Genomic DNA, 21,652 nt, shown 5'->3' with positions numbered 1-21,652 from the left:
ATCAATTATTTTTCACATCAATATTCACAGGCCTGGTTATGATAACTCAACACTTTGTAAACAAACCCGGCAATTACTTTTAAATGACCGTTGCTGAACTGTTTCTCATTTAAAGAGTTTCTCATTTGCTGAACTGTTTCTCATTTAAGGCTCCTAAGCCTAGTCAAGCTGCAGCTCACAGCTTATAGCCCAGGAGGCTGTCCAGCGGTTGATCTGGAGAATAAATGAAATGAAATGAAAAACCTTCATGTCTGGTCACTTGCAGCCCTGCGTTGAGCAATGGTGCTAAGCCATGAATGTGTTACGAGCAAACTCTAAAAGATGGCAAAACTTTATGGCTACTGCATAAAGGAGTGGTGCAGGGGCCTGGTAATGGGCTGATAGCCAACGCAGTCTCCTCAAGCACCCAAAGCGTTTCTCTCGGGTTCCTTTTGCAATTGGTTTATGTATGCTTTGCTTCTAAACATCTCAGATATCAAGCAAAAAAATGCTGTGCAACAAAGCCAGCAAGGTGCCACTGCTCTGCGGCAAAGCATGCTTCTAACTTTGATGCGTCAACGTCTGTCATCACACCTGACGGAAAATGGATGTCGAAGGAGATTATTCAAAATATGATGAGGGACAACATTTAAGTGCCTTCGCAAAGCCTTATCTGAGAATTGCTGCCCTGAAGACGAGAGCTTTCGACCCAAGAACAAACTTACCTCCTCCTCCACCTCCTCCTCCCAAGATGTTTGTCAGCTCATCCTCGGAGGACGTGACGTTCACTTTCTTGGGCGCCACGGCGAGCATCCCGTCCGACAAGACACTCCCGTCTGCCAGCAGGCGGCCAGCCCTCTTCCCGTCCAGCTCGGTGGGGGCCAGCGAGCCGTTGGTCTTGATGCGGTTCGGGTGGTGCACCAGGGTTGGCCCGAAGGGAGGGGACGACCCAGAGATGACCACCGTCGTCGCCTCGCCCGCGGGGGGGGCCACCTTGCTCTCGGGTGACCGTGGGGGCAGTGCCTCCCCGAAGCTGCCCTGCTGAGTTCGTGGCGCGGGGAACGGGCCGAGCCGTGGCTGGAACGGGGACGGGCTTCACGATGGTGGTGTCGGAGGGCCGCTCCGGCAGCTGCTTGCCGCCGCTGGGCCGACGGATGACCGTGTCGTTCCGGTGCAGGAGGGCCGGCCCCCCGTCGTCGTTCGCCTGGGCGGCGCAGCCGTTGGTGCTGCCACTGGAGGACTCGGAGGTCTTGCTGGTGTCGTCAGGAGCTGAAGAAGACTCGCTTCCCGAGCCCGGCGGCGTGGTGACGTCCTCGGTGCCGGAGTCTGAGGAAGGCGGGCTTCGCTGCAGCTTCTTGTCGCCCTTGGGGACCGCAGAGGCGTGCACCTTGCGTTCGTACTCGGCACAGAGCGAGAGGATCTCTTCCAGACGCTGGCGCTCTTGACGCTCCTGCTCCTGGTCTCGCAGACGCTCGGCCACTGCCTGCAAAGGTGCACGGGGGTCGGGATGGGTTAGCCACAAGCAAGATGAGACACTGTCCTAGCTTAACTGAGTTTCAAATATCTGGAAGGAATATTGGCAGCTACTGAAGGGCAAACAACTGCTGTGCACAAAACTGCACCTCAGTCCACGGACTGCTACGAAAATCTGTGCATGTAGTCTTACTTGTAAGTATAGCACTTTCAAGTACAAAGCAAGAAATTGAAGTTTCCTGAATGATTATGATAATACAGCAAGCGCTCACAATAGTGATGTGTCGTTAGTAGAAGATGGCGCTCAGGATGTGACAGCAATGGATGTAACAGCTACCTGATGAACCTCATGTGAAAATCTTTCGGCATGCAGTGAATACGTTGTTGCTGTGCACCTGATTACTGAGTACCAAGCACTCAGCAAGTTGTAAAACTGAGCAATGAGTGTCATTAATTAACCACCCTTGTGTGAAATAAGAGTAGAACTGCCTGTGTGGAGCAATTACTTGGTTGGTAAACTTCAGCATTCGCTCCCAACTATCGTTTGTCAAATGCACAGCAATGAAGTTACCCCAACAACTCATTTTTCTGTACATCCCCTGGATTTCATTGTAGTGGGATTTAACCGCTGTAGTACAGCATTCCTTTGTATGTAAATTAAAACACCCCATTAAGGTTCTGCAGGAATTATGGACACCAAATCAGGAACAGGGATGACGTAACGGTGACGTAATGGTGGCCACAGAAAGAAGTTTACAATGAATCTTGTTTACACCCTGTCACGTTTCTGTGCCCACCAGACAGTTGCAGATAGTGCTGCAGCCTTTAAATATCACCAACACAACTTTCAGGGTGAAGATTTCACCCCATCTTGTTTAAGCTCAAAGCAAAATTGAAAAAGCAATGAATCCACCTCTTGAAAAATGTTAAGCATATTTAAATGGACCTTTTTCCAGTACCAGTCTGCTTGCCTATCAGGAAATAACTGTGCATTACTGCCTCGCCCCCCACATATTCCTGCTGGCTCATCTTACCCTTTCTCACTGTGAAGAACGCTTATGGCGCCTCATTCAAGCAAACACTTCGCCCTGACGCAGCAGACTGCACCTAATTCCCCCAACCCTGCATCAATCCCCCATCTGCCCTGAATGTGGCTTGAAGGACTCCCTCATTCACACCATGTGGGCATGTAACAAAGGTCCTTTCCCACTAATCGGTACGACTGAGCAACGGGAGGCGGCGCCGGGTAGCTCAGACCCGCAAATGCAGAAAAGTCTGGCAGAATGGGCTGCCTTGTTCACCAGCAAGCTGCAATTACCGGTCACCGCCCCCTCCTAATCATGACTTGCAATGAAGTTTTTTCCTCATGCATGTAGTGACCACCACGGCGAACTAAAAAAAGGCAGTCAGGCACGCCCCCAGAATTCTCGCAGCCGAAAAACTCATGCACAAAACATTCTAGTCCTTCAGTCCCTCCTGCACCTGCCATCCATCACCCTTGCTTTTCACTTGAATGCCGTGGAAGCCGGTGCACATTCCCGAGACTAATCTAAGTTGGCGAAGCTCCTTTTTCTTTGCTTTTTTTTTTTTTTTTTTTTCATCTTTGTTACTCTCACTGGTGGCCATGGGCTCGCAGCGTGATCAGCCTCAAACGTCTTTGACCCTTCCTTCGGTAGGCTAAAGCTCACAACAAGCTGTCAAATAAATGAAAGTAATAATATGCAGCACTGCAGCTGCAAGCTGAGCAGCAAGCTGAAGGGGCATCCTTTTGTTTATATATTGACTGAGGCGACGTCCAAGAATGGCAGACCGGCAGCCTGCACATATGCAGATTGCTGCTGGAAAAAGGTCCACGGTGCTGAATATGACCATGTGGGTGTGTGTTTGCACGTCCTCAAAAATGTACCATTGTGCAACAGCCCCTTAGCTTCTGTTACTACAAAGGGCTTGAAAGGGGGAGAAAGCAGTGTATACTTACTTAACCAAGCATCATTTGCTTGTTGCTGCCAGCATTAGGAGCATGAATTCACTGTAAAGACGAAGCTGTTGCCTACACCTAGCAGCACCAATGCTCAATGCTAACTGCCTAATGTTGGTTTCGTATTTTTGGTGCAGCAACTCTGGGCCTTTCCTACCTCCCAGCCCAGTGCCACCCCTTAATTCCCCTGGGACGACAAACACCAGCGTCCCTCACCCTGCGGTGCTGTTGTGCCAGCTCGACCTCGCAGGCACGGATGTCCTCGTGGCTGGCCACCCGGTGTCCCAGGCGGGGGGAGGTGGGCGTGCAGCGGCCACCGGCCACCAGGGGGCTCGCCCGGCCAGACAGCGCACTCACGCGCGGCGACTTGGGCGACTTGGGCCCCGAGGAGGACAGCGGCGGTGTCGGGGTGAACCGCGCCACGGCCACTGGCTTACTCGCGGGGGGGCCCCCACGCACGGATGGTGGCTGCGTGAAAATGTCGGGTCGCAAATGCGCACAGCACAGACCTCTGCACTCTTCCGCTTCTCTGGCAAACTGGGCACTTGGTAAGTGACTTGGCCTTGTGCAGATATAGTATTATAATACAAATGTTGTAACAGACTGAAAGGTTGCCCAGGACAGGCCTAAAGGCATAAGAATTGGGATGTCCCAGAGACATCTGAGAAGAGCTACACAAACCTTTATTTGTTGTTGCTTTTCCAGGAAGTACCTTTACAGAGGTAGATGTCCTCTATATACTGGTGCTCTCCAATAGGTACTTGACACAGCATAAACACTAGGTGTGTGTCTCACCATTGTTTAATAGTTTTTTAGGCCCAGTTGAAAACAAGCCACTGAGCAAATGGCACATTTACACAACACAGACACCAAAACTACGTTATCACTCCATGTGAGTGTGAAAGCTATCATTACAAGACTTATACACTATACAGGGTGTCCCAGCTATCATGCATGAAGATTTTTTTAAAAGAGCAATGGTGTTGCTCGAACAAAACCTAGCACATAATGCTTACAGTACAGTGGAGTATCGGTCGGTAATTTTTTCATTAATGAGATTTATTTAATTAATGATCTAAATCAAGAAGTACTGCCCTAATCATTGAACTGTCAATGAGGCATTTGCAGGTACCCATAAGAGGAATTTCACTGCCGTATTTTCAGTTACGAACTAATTACGTACTCATTTATTCTGACTGATAAAGAGACCCCGCGAAATTTGAAAAATATTACCTGAAGGCGCTCCCGCGCGCATCATAATTTAGCGCCCTCAAATAAGCTGATTGAAAGAAACTGCTTCGCCCGTCACACGTCCGAAAGGCAGCGCATCATCTTGATAGCACATGTGTGGAAGTTTCACGGGGCGCGTGTGGCAGAAAACACACAAACTTGGTCACAATTCCTCATTTCGCTCTTTTCTTTATTTCATTCTGGCTCACTCAGATGCAGCCTGTTCGAGGGCATTGCTTTACAACGCACGTCAGAGTGCCGTCATGTGGTATTTCTCATATTTCGCGGGGTTTCTTCATCACTCAGAATAAATGAGTAGGCAATTAGTTCGTAGCTGAGAATACTGCAGTTAGATTCCTATCGTGAATACCTACAAGTGTCTCATTGACACTTCAATAATTAGGGCAGTACTTCTTGAGTTAGATGATTAATTAATTAAATCTCATTAACGAAAATATCACTGGCCACAACTCCACTGAACTGGAAATACTGGAAACTTTATGCACTAGGGTTTGTTCGCGTAACACCATTGCTCTATCTTAAAATCTTGGTGCATGATAGCTGGGACATCCAGTCTATAATTATGCAATGAAAGAATCTGATGCCGACGAACATGCCCAGCATCTTTGCAAATGACCACTGCGAGTTCGGACAAGCCCAGTTCTAGAGAGGGGGGGTAACTCCACGCACCTGCTCGCAGGCCCGCGAGGGGGGTGAAGCAGCCACCCTGATCCCATCACGAACAAACCAGCGGGGACTCTCGGACGAGGCGACCGGGGGCGACCGGTTGTGGGCGAGGAACTCAAACTTGGACACCTTCTCGACAAAGTCGACACTGTTGTCCAGGTCAAAGCTGCTCGGGGAAGGGGCCCCCACCGGGTTGCCAACAAAACGACCAGGGGGTTCCGTGACTGCACAAGCAACATGAGGTGGGGGGTTAACACACAATACTACATTTGCCCCCAGTACCTGGCACAAGTCCTGTCTGCATTGCACACTCTTCGAACACTGCTTCTTGACCTCGTGCTGCTTTCAAGAACCATATGCATACCTGCCAACCTGGTGACTTGGAAATTCGTAAAACCCGCGGTCCGGGGGGGAGGGGGGGGAGGGGGGGGGGGGCAGCGCACTAATTTTTTACAAGTTTAAAAGGATTAACGTTCTGTGCCAAGCGCTCTCACGTTTTCACAACCATAAGTGAAATTCGCAAGTCTTGAAGAGTAATGAGCAACAAGGCAGGAGGAGCAAATTCTGTCATGTACGATTTTACAAACACTCGGTACAGTATTGTCGCGGCTTCGCGTCCTTGCACTGCGAAGCACCTACCGCGATCATGCCACAGGTCGTAGTGCATTGCTCGCGGCAGTCATACGAAGAGCGACGCGAACACGGAGGTCCTAACCGGTCCCCGAACGACGCGCTCTAAACAGGCTGGTCGAGGTGGAAGCGAATTCCGGACATGGATGTGTAGCCCACCCCGAGAAGGCGACGAAGTCGCAGCTTCTGCTGATGATGATAACAAGAGTACATATTGCCCTTTCGTTGCGGGGCAAGGTGGCACAGTGTCGTTTTAATGGATATTCCCTTTTTTTTCGAAAATCAAAATATTTTCCGTAAAATTCCAGACAAGATTCGTACAATCGTAAGACTGGTCGAAATTCGTACATTTTACGGAAAATTCGGAAGAGTTGGCAGGTATGCATATGCATGCATCTTTTTGCTCTCTTTCTAAATGTAAAACCACAAAAAATAAGCAGGCACTTTATCTTTCAGCAGAATATAGCTGACATTGAGTGGTGTGCATCTTAGTCTTGAGCAAATTTCATATTTGTTCTGCCCACAAAAATACAAACTCACATCTTTCTTCACTTTTCTTTTCTTTAACACAGTGCATTTCACTTCCCAGTTTATGCACGGACCTTTAAAGGAGCCATGAAGAGAAAACACAAGTTTGGTTCATTCAAAAGATTGTCTCGTTAGAATCATACTGACACCACTTTTAACGTAAACTTCGCTCAAATAAGCTACATAATTAGGAAAAACGGGAATGGTCATGCGACCCACCAGCTCATTTCCCGCAACAGAACCTATGTCGTCACATGGGCTAAGCTCTGCGATTGGCGGAGGCTGGCAGAAGCAGACGCAAATTAGGTAGAACTTACAAACTAGACGAACGAGCGATTTGCGCTTAAATTTAGGGCACATTCTTTACAAAGCAATAAGAATGATGGGACAAACCGTGGAAGTTACGAAAGCACATGTAAACATAGAAGTACTGATGCGTTCTGCTGTTCGTACTGCGCACAGCATGCCTGGTTTCGCTGCACAGCACTACGGGGCTTGGGGTTGTCTCAGACGACACTGGCCGATTGACGCAAGCAACGGTGTCTTACGTGACCCCATTTGTCGAGCGAGCACTGTTTCAGGGAACGAATATTTTCTCCCAGAACAAAAACAAGCCAGGTTTAAATGCGGGCAAAAACAAACCAAACGCTTGCCACGGTATGGTGGCGCCATCTAGGCTACGGAACGTAAAGAAACGCGGTAACAAACCAACACCGCTGTTCAGGGTGGAGACAACCTTCGAACGGTCCCGTGCCGCCGCAATTGGGCCAACGGGCTCAGCGCGTTATTCTTTTCGTTTCCCACGAGACCTAGCAACGCGAAACAGACAATATGATTCAAACTTCTTCAGTAAACCGCGTTGCGGCGATAATTTTAGCGCGGTTTTGACACAATGACTTGCTTCGGCGGCGAGCGATCAACCGAAAATGGTGGCGCCAGCGTATACGTGTCTCTACCCTGTACAGCGGATGCGTGAATGAAGGTACTCTAGGCTGCAGAGCGGTCGGTTTCAGTGATGTCACTTGGGACCACGAAAACGCACGATTGAGCAAGAAAATGAAAATTTTAACCTAAATTGTTTAATTTCTCAGTGAATAAAGCACCGTTTGTATCCGGACAAGCGCTGAGGGCACTATAAAACACGAAATCTTTCGAATAAAACCAACTTGCATTTTCTCTTCATGGCTCCTTTAAAATAAAAATGGATGTTGGTTTGACCTCCACTAATGAAGCAACAGGCCCAAACAACTGTTCATTCAAAGTGCCAACCCTACATCCACTTGGTAAGAATAATTGCGCCAATAAATATATGCACCCTGGCTCACCCCAACCGAAGCTATTGAATCAAACTGCAGACCACTCATCATAGTTTTAACCAGCTACTCCCAGCTACCTTAGCGAATGTAGGTCAATGATCCTTCAGTTACGCAGCAACTTGATCTACAACTTACTTACTCGAGAACTGAATAAAAAAATGCACTATTATACCCTAGCAGGGGCTGTTGGTTATGCTGAAGTAAAAAGGTCTTCATTACAAGGCCATGGAAACGAGATACAGACATTTGACGTGACCTGTTTTGGACACAGTCATTAGGTCTAGTTGAAATTATCGGTTGGCCAGTAGAGCTGACATTGTTTGCACCATGAGAGACCAATGAACAAGCTTCCCAGGTAGAAATGAGCACAAACAACAGCGTCTCGTTTTCTGTAGCTAGATGTAAACGTCCCGCCACTTCTGAGGTCCATCTTTTCCCAGCTCAAGCCTGTCTTTGTTGTCTCTTGACATGCCTCCCTTGTGACCTAAGAATTGTCGAAAAGCCTCAGCAGCTGCTGCCGTCCAAGTCAGCTGCCATGCATTGGCAGATTGTGCTCACCTGGGCGAAAGCTATTGGATATGGGGGGTAGCCTCGAGTTTGGCAGGGCTTCCTTCTTGAGGCTCTGGGCTTCCTCAGGGTGGTTGAAGCGGAAGAAGTTTGACCGTCCTATGCAGATCATGCAGCCTGTGCATGATGCCGGGGAAAGAGAGACAACAGAGGGCTATTGTAGCAGAGAAATTGATCGACAACACTCTTTGGGCCCACAATCATCAGGACGCATACCACTTTAATCATGCTGCCAGATAAAATGGTTGCTGTCACTGCAGCCAAGGTTTCTTGTAACTAGTACAGCATAAGTCCTCAAATTCCAGACATAGATGACGAAACTAAACAGGAAGCTTCTGTTAATGCAGTAGTCATTTCAATGCTACAAGCTGAAGTTTAGACAATCTGTTGTATTATTATTGTGAATATCATTATTGTACAGAAGAAAACCATGAAAGCTTTCTTTACTAGCAATTACAAACAATTGGTCAATCGAAGTCTGTACAACAGCTGTGATGCACCAACACTGATAACTTCTACACTAAAGGCAGGTAAAAACAAAAACAAGTGGGGGGAAAAAAATGGGTGAAGAGTGCGAGCAGCAAAGCTAAAATTGACAGGAAATTGGAAGTCCTATAACTCAGGTTGAACTCTATGGTTGAAATTGTCTACCGAAAATTTCGGAAAGGTCGCATTAAGGCAGTGCTGGAAGGGAAGAAATTTACAAATGGTTGCTCACTACAAAGTACGGCATTTGTACAAAGGTTGCAGAAAAAAAAAAGTAAACAAAAGAAAGCAGCCAGAATTAAATGAAAATCGAGCAAGGGAGTAGTAGTGAAAACTCATAAGCTGAAGACGCAGGTGGCTGAAGAACGCGCCAGGTATACTCACAGTTGTCTTCCTCATTCGGAGACGTGGAACAGAAACATGGAACAACTGTTGTAACTTCAGAATGCAGTCGTCTCAAAAAGCAGTCACACAGAAAATTATGGAAAGTGAACTAGTACTACTGAGGTGTAAACCAGAACGAAAATAAGAGCAAGAGCGGTCATAATTGCTAAACAGCAACTTATTGAAGTACCTTCTCGTCAGGCTTTAAGTTAATAACCACAATATGTAGACCAGTGGTACTAGTAGGTGCTTTATACACAAAACTTATTCTTCGTTGTTGTAGAGCGAATAGACAGCTACTAGTAGATGGAAGAATCGGCTTTGTTGAGGTACAGCACACCTCATTTGCACTGCTACACATGTGGACAGTTTCATTCAAGCCATGTGAACAAGTGCAAAAAATCCAGTTGTACAAACACTATTGTACTGTGAGTGATCTTGTAGTCCACCTTAACTTTTCAACATTCAGATGCACAGGACTCCTGCTACATGGAACAGCAAAGAATAGTAGACCAGGACAGAAACCAGAAAGCAACGAATTGCTTGCTATCAGCTGTGGCTTGTTCGGCCCTGTATGGTACTTGTGCGCTGTGAACACAACAGGAGGTAGACAACAAATTAACCTCGATGTACATGATAGCCAAAGGGTTCATACTCATTTTATGTTACCCGGCCATGAAAGCTAGCTTCCGTTGCTTCTTTGAACCTCTATTTCTTTGCAGTTCAGAGAGACTGACGGTCTACGTTCAAACTAGACAGCCTGCCAATAACATCTATGAATTTCTTTTCCTTTGGTGTCAACATCACACCTAGGAGGACCATGTTTCGAAACCGTCATTCATTGTTGCGCCCTGAGCAATGCTTATCTGTATTGTTCTCCTAGGCACCTGGAATATTCAGAGAGCATTTTGACCTTCTTAATGACTAATGAAACCACTGCTCGATATATCAATGCTACATGTCAGCCGTGGTTAACAACCATCCAGCTATCAGAATCCTGCAGTTGCTCGGTTGTCTACTTCTCATAGGATTTCTTAGCTTATTCCTGTGTTTAGTGCATCACATGTGAGCTGCACACTATTGTATACAGTGCTGAATAAACCAAGGCTTACAGTGTGCAATTAATCTGCATTGGGTTTGTTTCCGATCCCCCCACTTTTTTTTACCCTACCTTGTGGTGCCATTTCCAAGCTTTTAAACATGTTCCACTAATCGAGCTTAATTTGAAGAGCGCACCACTTAAATGTTCAAAGATACTTTGCAAAAAAAATTACCATTACTTCCTCTCTTCTTGAATTTTCTGTACAACCACTAGAGTCACATTATAGAAGTTCCAAACATGCATGGCCGTGCTGTGAAAGCACAAGCATTTACACATACAAAAAACACAAAAAGGAAATTTAGTATAGCGTTTCGGTGCACTGACAATGGGGCCACATATTACTAAGCTTAAAAATTTATTTCGATAACCCGCCTAGCCATACTGCTTTCAACACTTGATACATAGAAAACTGCTGCATCAAGCGTAGCTTTAGCTGTAATGGCAACAGCTAGTACTTAACTCAGCCATTTGCTTTGAGAACAAATTAACTAGTTTCTGCTCCACATGTACTGCTGCAACAGCATATGCACAGTCACAAGTTTGTTACATTAACTTTAACTATAATCACACTTCATTTTTGCCATGTGCAAACAACTGCGACCACATGCAATTGTGTCATAAACAGAGCATCTAACGATGCATATGCATTTGACGTACTTTGTAGTCGTTATGGTACTCTAAGCCATGAGCACTTAAAAAGCCACCAAAAACTCTAAAAAGTACTTTAACAAGTAAACAACAATAAATGCAAATTCCAAAACACAAACCAGCTTCCATAATTACCCCTGGGGCACTTTCGATAACAAGACATGATATGGATAATAAGAAATGAATTTTCGATAACAAGACATGATTATGAGGAACCAATTTAGTTGTTAAGCAAAGCTACGCACCAAATTATGGCCACCGCAATCTTCCAGCAAGAACGTAAAGTGAAGACATCAAAGTATTGGACCTGAGAATGTTTCCTGCTGCCCCAATGGCCGTCAATACTATCAAGGGAATAACGTTGCTCAACGTTCAGAGCAGAATCGAACACAAAACATGACGGATCTGCAGAATCCACAACTAGGTCGAACACAGTGGCCATTCCAGTGGTGCCTTGAGGCAGACAGAAGGTACAGAACACAAGTAAGTTGTGAAACAGACAGAATCAAGCACCCTGGCACAAGAATTATCTTTGACGAATGCAATTTAAAAGAGAGAGCGTGAAAGAAGGAGAGAGGCCGGCACGCACCCTGGTGCAGCCTGGATGGCTCGGTGACGGCCATGCCGTCGATGGAGATGACATGGGCCAGCGGGTGCAGGGTCACCTTGCCGGACTCGTTCTGGATGTAGCAGTGCTCGGGTTCCACGCCCGGGCCCTGGACCACAATGTCCTGGGCCACGGGCGCATCGTTCCTGCCAATCCGCGTCTTCCCTGGAGGGAGAGGAATCGGGCAAGGGAAACCCTGAAGGGAATATTCGCTCGCAAACTAAACGTAGATGCTGTATTCACTCGATTCTAAGCATCCTATTTTTTCCACGATCACGGTGCTCGAAGTGAGGGGGGCGCTTGGTTTCGAAAAATATAAAATGAGTACCCCCCCCCACCCCCCGCCACACACACATGCACACGCACGCACACACATGCATTTACAAACACACACACACACAAACACACACACACAAAAAAACACACACACAGTTTTCCAGGCGGTATCTAGACGAGACAGGCACAAAGAATGTACACAATAAAAAAAGGCACGGACAGTGAACCATCTGCTTAAGAGTGCCACAAGTGTTGGGCTGCTGCTCTCAGTTCTATACAGCACACATTTAAAAAAGGCACGGACAGAGAACCATCTGCTTAAGAGTGCCACAAGGGTTGGGCTGCTGCTCTCAGTATTCCACAGCAGGTTGTCTTCTGTTCTGTCGAAGTGGTGTGTAATGGAACATTTCCTAGAGAACTTGGCAACAACATCAACTTGGACCCACTTCCATGCGTCTGAAATCCACCTTAAGGGTTAACGGGGGTGCTTTCTGCATCTTTCCTGTAAAGTTGTGTTTTCTGATATGTTGTGTTGGAACGCGGCACCATGAGACACGGCCAGCCAACCTCAGTGGGCGAGCACGCATGCCTCCACTCTGGCTGGCCGTGCACGAAAAGGCACTTTGACGGCTACAGCTTATGAACAGAGCGAGCAAGCGCGGTTGGCGGCATGGGAAACGCACAATTCCTTGCAGAAAAGGGGGAGCTTAGATTCGCATGCAAACTTTTTTTTTAATGTTTTTTTTTTTTCTGGAAATAGGGAGGGTGCTTAGAATCGGGGGGTACTTAGAATAGTGAAAATATGGTATATTTGTCACCAAGGTCGCAGTTGCTGCCGTTCTTACGTAGTGAAAACGTGGAAAAATTTGTAAATGCCATTTCATTCCACTGGCTGTACTTTGCTTAAGCTCTACAGGGAATGCTAAGAGCCTCGGTCGGTGATGGAGCTAGTCATGTCACACGAAAACTCAGCCCAAGTAAAACAACAACACTCTGTGAATGTTTGGTTGTGTAAACAGAACAGCTCGGCAAACAGAGGTTCCATAAACATATCACTGGACAGGACATACAACACAGGAATAATTCAGTGGAACAGGGTTTCCTTATAAACACTCCGCTGCACTAGGAGAACTTGAGACTTTTTTGCATATTACAGTGTCTGACATGTTGGCTGCTGCCTTGCTTACGACAACGCTTATGAAAAGTTGAGGGCATACAAACCCACGGGCATGAACACCAAACATTTTACTCATGCTTATTGGAATGAATCGTTAGTTAACATGCATAAGAGGGAAACCTCTAACAAAACCAGGAATTCTGCAAAGAATTAAAAAGCGAGTTGGATTAGACATCTTAGTTAAAAAGGGTTATTTAAGCACATTGTTCACTAGACAGAGTAAATCGGAAGACCTCATTTTAATGCTGCAAACATCATTTTAGCTAATTTGAAAGCACAGTTAAGATAGGCGAGAGAAGGCAAAAAATGTTAAAAGGATCCTTAACAGGCAAAGAAAAAAAGTGATACGATGATACGAACAATGATATGAACAATGACACGAGGGGACTTATGAAATATTACGGCAGGCGCATGACCAAGTAAATGGTTGGACCAATGTGGTAAACGAATGTGGACCCTGTGATGCAGAATGACCATTTAATGCCACGCCATGGGACTGTGGAAAGAAAATGAAGCTGGTACTTTCCAGGTTCCAGTGTCTTTATCACTTTACCACCGTCCCGTCAGTCTCGGCATCCGAAGCATGCACAATCCGGCGTGGTTTCAGGTTTTCCTCGATTTTTGTTTGCTTTTCAATTTTTCACCCCCTATACTTATTACCCCACCCGTTTTATCTCCTTTTCCTTTGCGTTGTTCCGCTCGCTCGTTTCGTGCAGGCAGCTTTTCACACCCGAATCTCGCCGCTCCTGTAAATCAAGCTTTACGGCCTGCCCCTACGTCGTGCCAAGAAGCCCATTTTTACGTTACTCGAAAACGGCGCCTGGCGCTCACCAGTGCCCCTCGCTTACGAGGTACACCTTTTCGCGTGTACTTCCTCGAAAACAGACACAAGTAGGAAATTCGGCGCTTCTAGTTCGCACTCCAGTCCGACTAAAGAAAGGAGCGAAGCGTGCAGAGAAGCGCGTCCCGCGATGACGCACCTTCGGGCAGCGGGTGGATGGTGACTGAGGTGCTGAGCCGGCCTCCTCCGAGGCTCACGAGGTGCGGCTTCTCCTGCTGCAGCCGGACCGCGTGGCTCGTCTCGATCACCTCCAGGCCGTTCTGCGGTCAAGCAGGCATACATACACCGTCAGTTCACGCGCGCCACGGAGACGGGCAAACGAATTACGACAAACAGCCGCATTACTAGTCAGCCCGCAACGAACGACAGCGTCGCCAACGAAACAGGCGGCCAGTAAACACCCGTGTTCTAGCTTACGTACTGTTGACCCGCACAGGGACAAGGCTTCGCGTATTGATGGCCTTCTTTCCTCGTGTGTGCCCCATCAACAGCATCTCTCGCAGCCCCTAAACTGCGTGTAAGCCGCCATTATGGGGAAGAGCTCCCGCAGCAATTCAGTCGTAAAACAGAAAGAAGTTGCGATACGTTAATAACATCCATGCGGATTACGGCAGCACCTAAGCGTTGTCTTTTTCCACACGTTTTCCAAAAGAGACCCACAACAATCCGTAACAAAATCTCATACTTATCGATCTCGTAATCAAAAAGATTCTGCATTTCCTTCAAATGGCGCATGTGGCATAATGTAAATGTTGTATCGCGCACTCAATTTACGTATCCTCAAATCGCGACAGGAGCACCATTTTCGTTAAAACAACTCGAGGCCACCGCGCTTTATATAAAGCCACAACAGCACCAGATTGTTTTTTTTTTTTTTTTTTTTTTTTTTTCATATCACATACTACGAGGTGCTCCGAGGGAAAGCAAGCTTCAGAGAGAGGAGGGCAGCCCCGCAAACGACCAGGTTTGCTGCTCGACAAGACGGTGAATGCTGATCGACAGTTGCTCGACAGCTCGGTGAACACGACGTCAGAAATCGAGCGGGGAGAAAGAAACTCCAAATTTAACAGATATTGGTAGAAACGTGAACAGACGTGCGTGAGCACGCGTTAGACGACACCACAGAAAACGAGATAACAAGCAGCCCCGAATGTTTCGATGATTCATTCACCGTGACGACAATATGACGACGAAAGCTGAACGGCAACACACTGGCTGAAGCTAGCTGAAGGGGACTGACAATGGATAAAGCTTCCCGGTCAGCGTGTAATGGCAAAGGCGGAACTAACCGAGCCATTACGCCTAGATTGCAACGCCATATAAGTAAAAAGAAACCACGAAGTGATGCGCACGAAGAATTTGGGCATTTGCGCAAGCCTGCAGCAAATGGTGAAAACTATAGATAGCGCTTTTATTGAATTTTATTTTGTTTCTCACCGCACATCAGAGGAGAAAACTTTTTGCGAGATTCGTCGCTCAACAGTAACCATCATTCGGCGGGCGCGGCCTAAGGGCGTCCAAAAGATGCGAGTCTCGGCGACACTTACTGCGGATGCACAGGCGCCTTGCGCGACTCGCGACCATTAGCACGAACACGAGCAGGCTTAAAGAACAGGCGCCTCGCGACATCGCGGCGGGGTGTTTCAACGCACGCGCAACCGTTCGGCCGCGCCGCCAGACGCGTTGGGCAAGCGGCCACTGGCGCGGCCCGTCGACGAAATCGTTTCCTCTCACAGCGTGCGCTTTTCCTTGCGACAGCTGAACGCGCTTTGATAGCCTCTTTCCGCACTCATTTTTTCCCGCTGTCTGCCCGTTTTCTGCTCCACGAGAATAAAAGGAACCCCATTCATCACCCTTTAATATGGGCCGTGGGGAAACCCCATTTCGAAAGGTTCTGTCCTCCCTCCATCGATTACCTCTCTCTGCAGTGTTCGTGTCTCACTGAACTCTCGCGCTGTGACGGACCGTGGCGAGTTGGAAATACCGTAAGACTTCGTTTATTCGAACCCTTTCACGGTCCCGAGACTCCCAACTGTAGTGCAGGAGCAGCAAGTCATCTCCCCTTTGAACGACGTACCGCTTAGAACAAAGTTTTCCGTACCAAGAGATTCGTTATAGCGAGAGTTGGCAGCATTAACTTAGGGCACACGCCAGGTGTAACGTAGCAAAGACTGACAACCTCCGAAATCAGTTCTTCTCAAGTTCCCACATTCCCTAGTCCTTCCGTGTTCTCGTGAAATAAAAGCTTTTCGGTTCGTGAAATAAGCTGTTCGTGAAATAAAAGCTGTTCAGTTAGGTTCTGCCTCCCTCCCTCTCTCTCTCTCGTTCGCTACGATGGAATGAAACGGCGGTGGTGGTGGTGGTGGTGCCACTTTATTTTACATTGGGTTCAGGGTAGGGGGGTGGCGGGTGCCCACGACGTCCAGGTCTTTGGCCGTGTCGGTTTCTATGGGCACGGCTAATACCGAGAGCAGGCAACGCACACAGTGCGGCTGAGATGTCACATTAAGACTACGCCTGAGGGCGTTCAACACACCAGCGTTGAATGTATGCACAGTATAATAGGGGCATTCGAATGAGGAAATTGTTGAACACAATGGAATCCGCAACTGAAAAAAAAAAAATAAAGCTGTACTCGAATACCGAATCGAATAACGACCTTTCTTTTCGCTACGCTTCATCGTTGCCTCTTTCAACACACGCAATGCATTTGTAAGAAGAGTACACTCTTGAACCACCACAGACGTCAACAGAAAAATACGAACTTCAACTCACACTTGCGCTTCCACGTGCGTCAGGTAGTGAGTGAGACCGGCACGACTAATTCTCAATCTCTTTTGTGGCTTTAGTTCAGCCGCCAAGTACAGCTGCTTCAGTTTAGGGTGTAGTCCTGAATATTTGTAGAACGACTGAACACGCGGCCAAAACCGAATATTCGAATATTCTAATCGAAGGTTCGAATCGAGCATTCGAATCGGTTCGAAGATCGAATAATCGTATCGAAGGATATTCGGTTATCAAATTCTTGAATAGAATTCGAATAGAATACCAAGAACTATCCTTTTCGTACACAAAATTTCGTATATTCGCATACCCCTAGCTCAAACCTTGAGGCCAACGCGCGCGGCAAATGCATTGCATATCATAGCGGGACCCAGAAAACCTATGGTGTACCTGGTATTTTCTTATCTGTTTGGCCGCATGGAAATGTCAAAGGGCCAGCATTATTTTCTCTCTCTCTCTCTTTCGGTAAGGCTGTCACGGCAGGGTAATGTTATCGCGCGACGTTTCTTGTTTTCTATATAAATATTTGATCGAGGATTATACGAAGATACACGTGCGGGCGGGAGACATCACTGCGTACCTGTGGCGTCCTCGAGCGTTCGTTGGAGGCGCCGTGGTAGCTTCCATTGAGGTGATGCGGTGAGCTGTAGAGGTCCGATGAATTGAGCAACCTTACGGACGCCATTGTCACGAGCTCCGGGTAGACGTCAGCAACATAGTAGCCTCACGGTCATCTGCGAACGAGAGGAGAAAGAAAAGGGAGGACTGTAGGCGAAGATGACCAGACGACGCGATAACGAGCTCGCAAAGAAAGACGTGCGCAGGTCGAACAACAATTGACGCAGTTAGCGATGTCGCACCAGCGCGCACGAAACGAGGATACAAAAAAAAAGAAACAGTAAAGCCCCGTTATAACGAAATTATTTCGTTCGAAATGTCGCTTTTTTCAATGTGTTTCGTTTGCGCTGCTGAGTACGAGGACGCGGGTTCAATTCCCGGCTGCGGCGGCCGCTTTTCTGATGGAGGCGAAAAGCAAAAACTCCCGTGTGTGCGAGATTTCGGGGCACGTTAAAGATCCCCAGGTGGTCAAAATTAATCCGGAGCCCTCCACTACGGCGCGTCTCATCGCCTGCGTTGCGTAGGCGCGTTAAACCCTACTATCTATCTATCAATCAATCAATCAATCAATCAATCAATCAATCAATCAATCAATCAATCAATCAATCAATCAACCAATCAATCAAAGTGTTTCGTGCTTCCTACTGCAGCGCATTAAGAGCTTTCTACAAATATCACTTATAACGAAGCCGGTTTCTTGCCCGAAGAACTTTTTATAACAGCGCGCACCCCGATGGGCGCTATAAAGTTCGAGAATTGTAGATCAAGACGCCACAGTGAGCCGAGCGTCAGGTTCCGTTTAATGAAACAGGCCGGTTGCACGACGTCTTCAGCTTACTCTTCCCGACGAAATACGGATGAGGGAGGGTGGGGCTCAGTCACGTTTCGCGGTTCGACGAACAAGAAAAAGGAAAGTGGCAAGCCCTCTCAGCATCCCGCTCCACTTACTTTCTACTTGCAAAAAAAACGGTCATGTATTTTCATTTAAAAAAACTACTTCGTCTATGCTTTCCTTACGTAGTGAGCCAGCCTGCTTGCTTTTCTTGCTGCATTCCTTCGACGAGCCCCTGATTCCCAACCGTATCAAGCTACCTCCACAGCGAGAGGCTCGGTTCTGGCAGTCCTGGCCCCACAAAATAACGTACGAGGTTTTCCCGCCAGCGGACTGCTTTTGACAGGCGTCACGGCCCGGGGGTTAACAAGAAGCGCCCCTTCACCTGTAATTGCCGCAGCGGCGCTGGCCACCACCCCCAATCGTATACGTAAACATAAACGTACGGGGAAGTGGCGAATAATTAATCATGCCAACGCTCGGTGTGCAGTGCCGCGCTATAGCGTGCTGTTCAGCGCGGCCGCAGGAGCTTTCCAAGTTTAGAGCTCCCCCTAAAGTAGCTCTGCTCGTCGTCCCTCCCGCCTTTGGAGAACTGCAGATGCAGGTGGGGAACGGAGCCAACCTGCCAGCAGGTTCTTCCACGAGCGATGAAACCCAGGAAACCAAACAACGGCGATGCGAGGTAACGGAGAGCCAAATGCGGGCGCCCGTTTACCGAGACATCCCAATCAGCCCCCGATCTCTCTCCTTCCACGCCGAGGGATATCCTTGGCCTTTAACAGCCACGCAACACGGAGAAAGAGCCGAGCCAGCGGTGCACTCCAAAAAGAGCCAGAAAGCCCGCCGCCGGAATCCTTCCGAGCCGCTGCGCGCCGCGTAGAGCGAGCGCGGATGCTCCAGGCAGTGCAGCACAAGCGCGCGTCTCTTCAGCGCCTGCCTGGGAGCGCTGCAAGCCCGTGCAAATACCGGGGGGGGGGGGGGGGGGGGGGGGGGGGGGGCACAAAGGGGCGTCCGCGCTTTTGGAGCGGCTTCTTCCTGAAAATAACAGTTGTTACGTCTCGTCGTCTCCCTCTTCCCGGGGAGGCTGTGTGCGCGCACTTAATCCACACGGCGGCCGACTGGCGGATTTCAATGACAGCGGCGGGAGAGGAGAGGAACCGGGCCGGAAAGTCTCCCCCTTCGCTGTCGGGGGTGGCTAAGCTCCCCCAATTACGGCGGCGCAGCGTTTGACCGAGTCGCCCCGGGACCCGCATTGCAGCACGGCCGCCGGAAGAAGACCACGACGAGCAAATTGACTCCAGCAGCCGAGGCGCCGGCACCAAGAGGAGAGCTGAAGATGCCGCCTCGCTGGGCTATAATAGCCGCGACGAACTTGAAATAGCATAGAACACAGGGGGGGGGGGGGGAATAAAGTATAGCGGGATGTTGTCATGTCGTAATAAAATTGCTGAATGACGCCGGTTTTGGCGTGCAGTTTCTCTGCTTCCTTCAATTTTGTTTTCCTGCAGGGGCATTTCGAAATAGCTGATCGTCGTGGTGAAAGAAAATCAAATCTCTAAACCCAACAATCTAGATGACTGGCTCGCGGCAGAGAAATAAATATCGACGCCCTTTATTTGGTAACAGGTAGGCTGGTCTTTTTTGCGACCCTCCCCTCTCCACCTTCGTTCCATACCCGGACCTGAAACATCCGAGAAGGGCTTTGTGCCAACTAACGTTAGCACATGTATTGTACCAGAAACAAGCACGTGTAAGGTAAATGACCTCATCAAGTCGCGGCAAATATTAACTACGGTTGTAGGCGATACAGTTGACCGCACAGGCGCGGGTCAACTCGAAGCTGCGTGCACTTTAAAAAGCTGGAAACCTAGTTTCTCGTCGAACAGCGCGGCCAGTGCCGAGGGCTAACACGCACGCGCACAAAGAAGCTAGCGACCTGTCAAGCCAGTGTCGCACGATATCTCGAGCGCATCTCGAAGACAAAGCGCCGCGTCCTCCAGCGAGGCCTGTGCTCCTTTTTTCGCTCTAACGAGTTCGTTTGACGAAGCGCGACGAAGAGTGACAGCCGGTCCTCGCGATGAAGCTTCATTCTTGAGGCGCGCAGTGTCGCAGCTGCGACTGCACGCCAAGCAGAGTGACCTACTCCGATCGCAGGCCGGGGAAGGATGCGCGAAATTTTACAAGCCATGCCACCGGCAGTGCCGTTTGACAGGACGCTTGCTTAGAAAAACGTGAATAAGGAGAAACAAACCAGCTGCAACTTCCTTTTCATCCCTGTCCAGCAAAAAAAGAAGTAAACAAGTGACGCGAAAAAACTGTGGTCGATTCCTATGTCATAGAAATCAGTAAAACACGAAAGTGAAACGTGCAGCGAAATCTGCAGCTGAGCATGATTTGCGGGTTGGCGGCTGTCTCGTGGGTATGCTTGGCGAGCGACGTCCTGCTGGCGGGTCGCTTAGGCAAAGGCGTACTGGCGTCATTTTCGTGACGGATGACATCAATGAAATCTTGGTGTATCCCGGCATAGAACAATTTTGTGTTAAAGTATAAAACCCGAAAACGAACAACCCGAAATATAACGTAGTCTTTAGTACTAAAGGTTGCTTCCCCGCAAGAAGACCCTGTGTGCAGGGGTGCACCCTTTACGGGCCGCTTGCTTCGTTGTACTGGCGTCACTTCCGTGAAGGATATGACGTAAGTGACATCTTCGTGATTCCCGAAAAAAAAAAAAACCTTTCGCGTTAAAAATCAAGAGACATGCGTTTTTGAAAGAAGCTCAGCGAGTGATGAGCGCTCCGCGACGGCCCCCGAGGGAGTGCCCGATGAAACGACGCACGTGGTGTTCATTTCGGCCACGAAGCCCGGGTCTCAATGGACGCCGCAAATTGGACGTTATTTACCCAGCGTGCGCCAAGTGACAGTCAGCGCGAACTCGTCATCTGGCGCGCAGAGTGGGACAAACAGACCCGACGGGCCGGCAGATTCATGCATAGGCAAGGAGACGCCAGCCAAGGCATAAACTAATCAGGCCGCCGGAGCTAGGAAAGCCGGGGCAGTCGGGCGAAATAAGGCGCGGCACGCAAGAGCAGAAGAGGCGGTCGGAAACAAAAGTTTCCCGCGAAGAAGAAAGAAGCGCAGGCTGGCGGGTTCAACGAACGCGTCAACCGATTCCCCGGAACGTGGCGGAGGACAGGCTTCGCTCGCTCGTCGGCGCGCATTTTGGATGCTGGCCAGCGAGACGAGCGGGAATGCGTGCCGCCTTCCGGGCCAGAACGACACACGCAGATGGCAACGGATGAGCGCGGCCGCCGAGTCGTCGGCGAGCCTCGTTGCGCCTCCGGGCCCTGGAAGGAGAGCCGAAACCCCGGAGCTTCTGTGCCGCCTTCCGGGAGCGTCGCTCCCCATGCAAGCGAGCGGGGCGACCGTCGCGACCCATATATGGGTCGTGTGACCATACTCTGCGGAGAAAAGGTTTTCCAGTGAACATTTTTTTATCAACAGAGCTGTTT

At 48.7% G+C, this 21,652-nt stretch overlaps 1 protein-coding gene across 1 annotated transcript in view; it reads right to left on the bottom strand.

Moving 5' to 3' along the window:
• The window catches only part of LOC144179768 (uncharacterized), a 567,716-nt gene that overhangs the window by 447,216 nt on the left and 98,848 nt on the right, over positions 1-21,652 (bottom strand). Inside the window, 8 exon segments of the mRNA XM_077708207.1 lie at positions 705-1,038; positions 1,040-1,462; positions 3,647-3,898; positions 5,351-5,571; positions 8,380-8,505; positions 11,598-11,780; positions 14,049-14,169; positions 17,274-17,427. Of these exon segments, the coding sequence (XP_077564333.1) occupies positions 705-1,038; positions 1,040-1,462; positions 3,647-3,898; positions 5,351-5,571; positions 8,380-8,505; positions 11,598-11,780; positions 14,049-14,169; positions 17,274-17,378 (1,765 nt within the window). The 5' untranslated portion in view covers positions 17,379-17,427.

The sequence above is a fragment of the Haemaphysalis longicornis genome, unplaced genomic scaffold (assembly GCF_048455015.1).
Source record: "Haemaphysalis longicornis isolate Haplotype H1 unplaced genomic scaffold, Haemaphysalis longicornis Haplotype H1 scaffold_4, whole genome shotgun sequence".
Lineage (NCBI taxonomy): Eukaryota > Metazoa > Arthropoda > Arachnida > Ixodida > Ixodidae > Haemaphysalis > Haemaphysalis longicornis.
The sequence above is the reverse complement of the archived record's forward strand: the minus strand, read 5'-3'. Positions and strand labels throughout refer to the sequence as shown.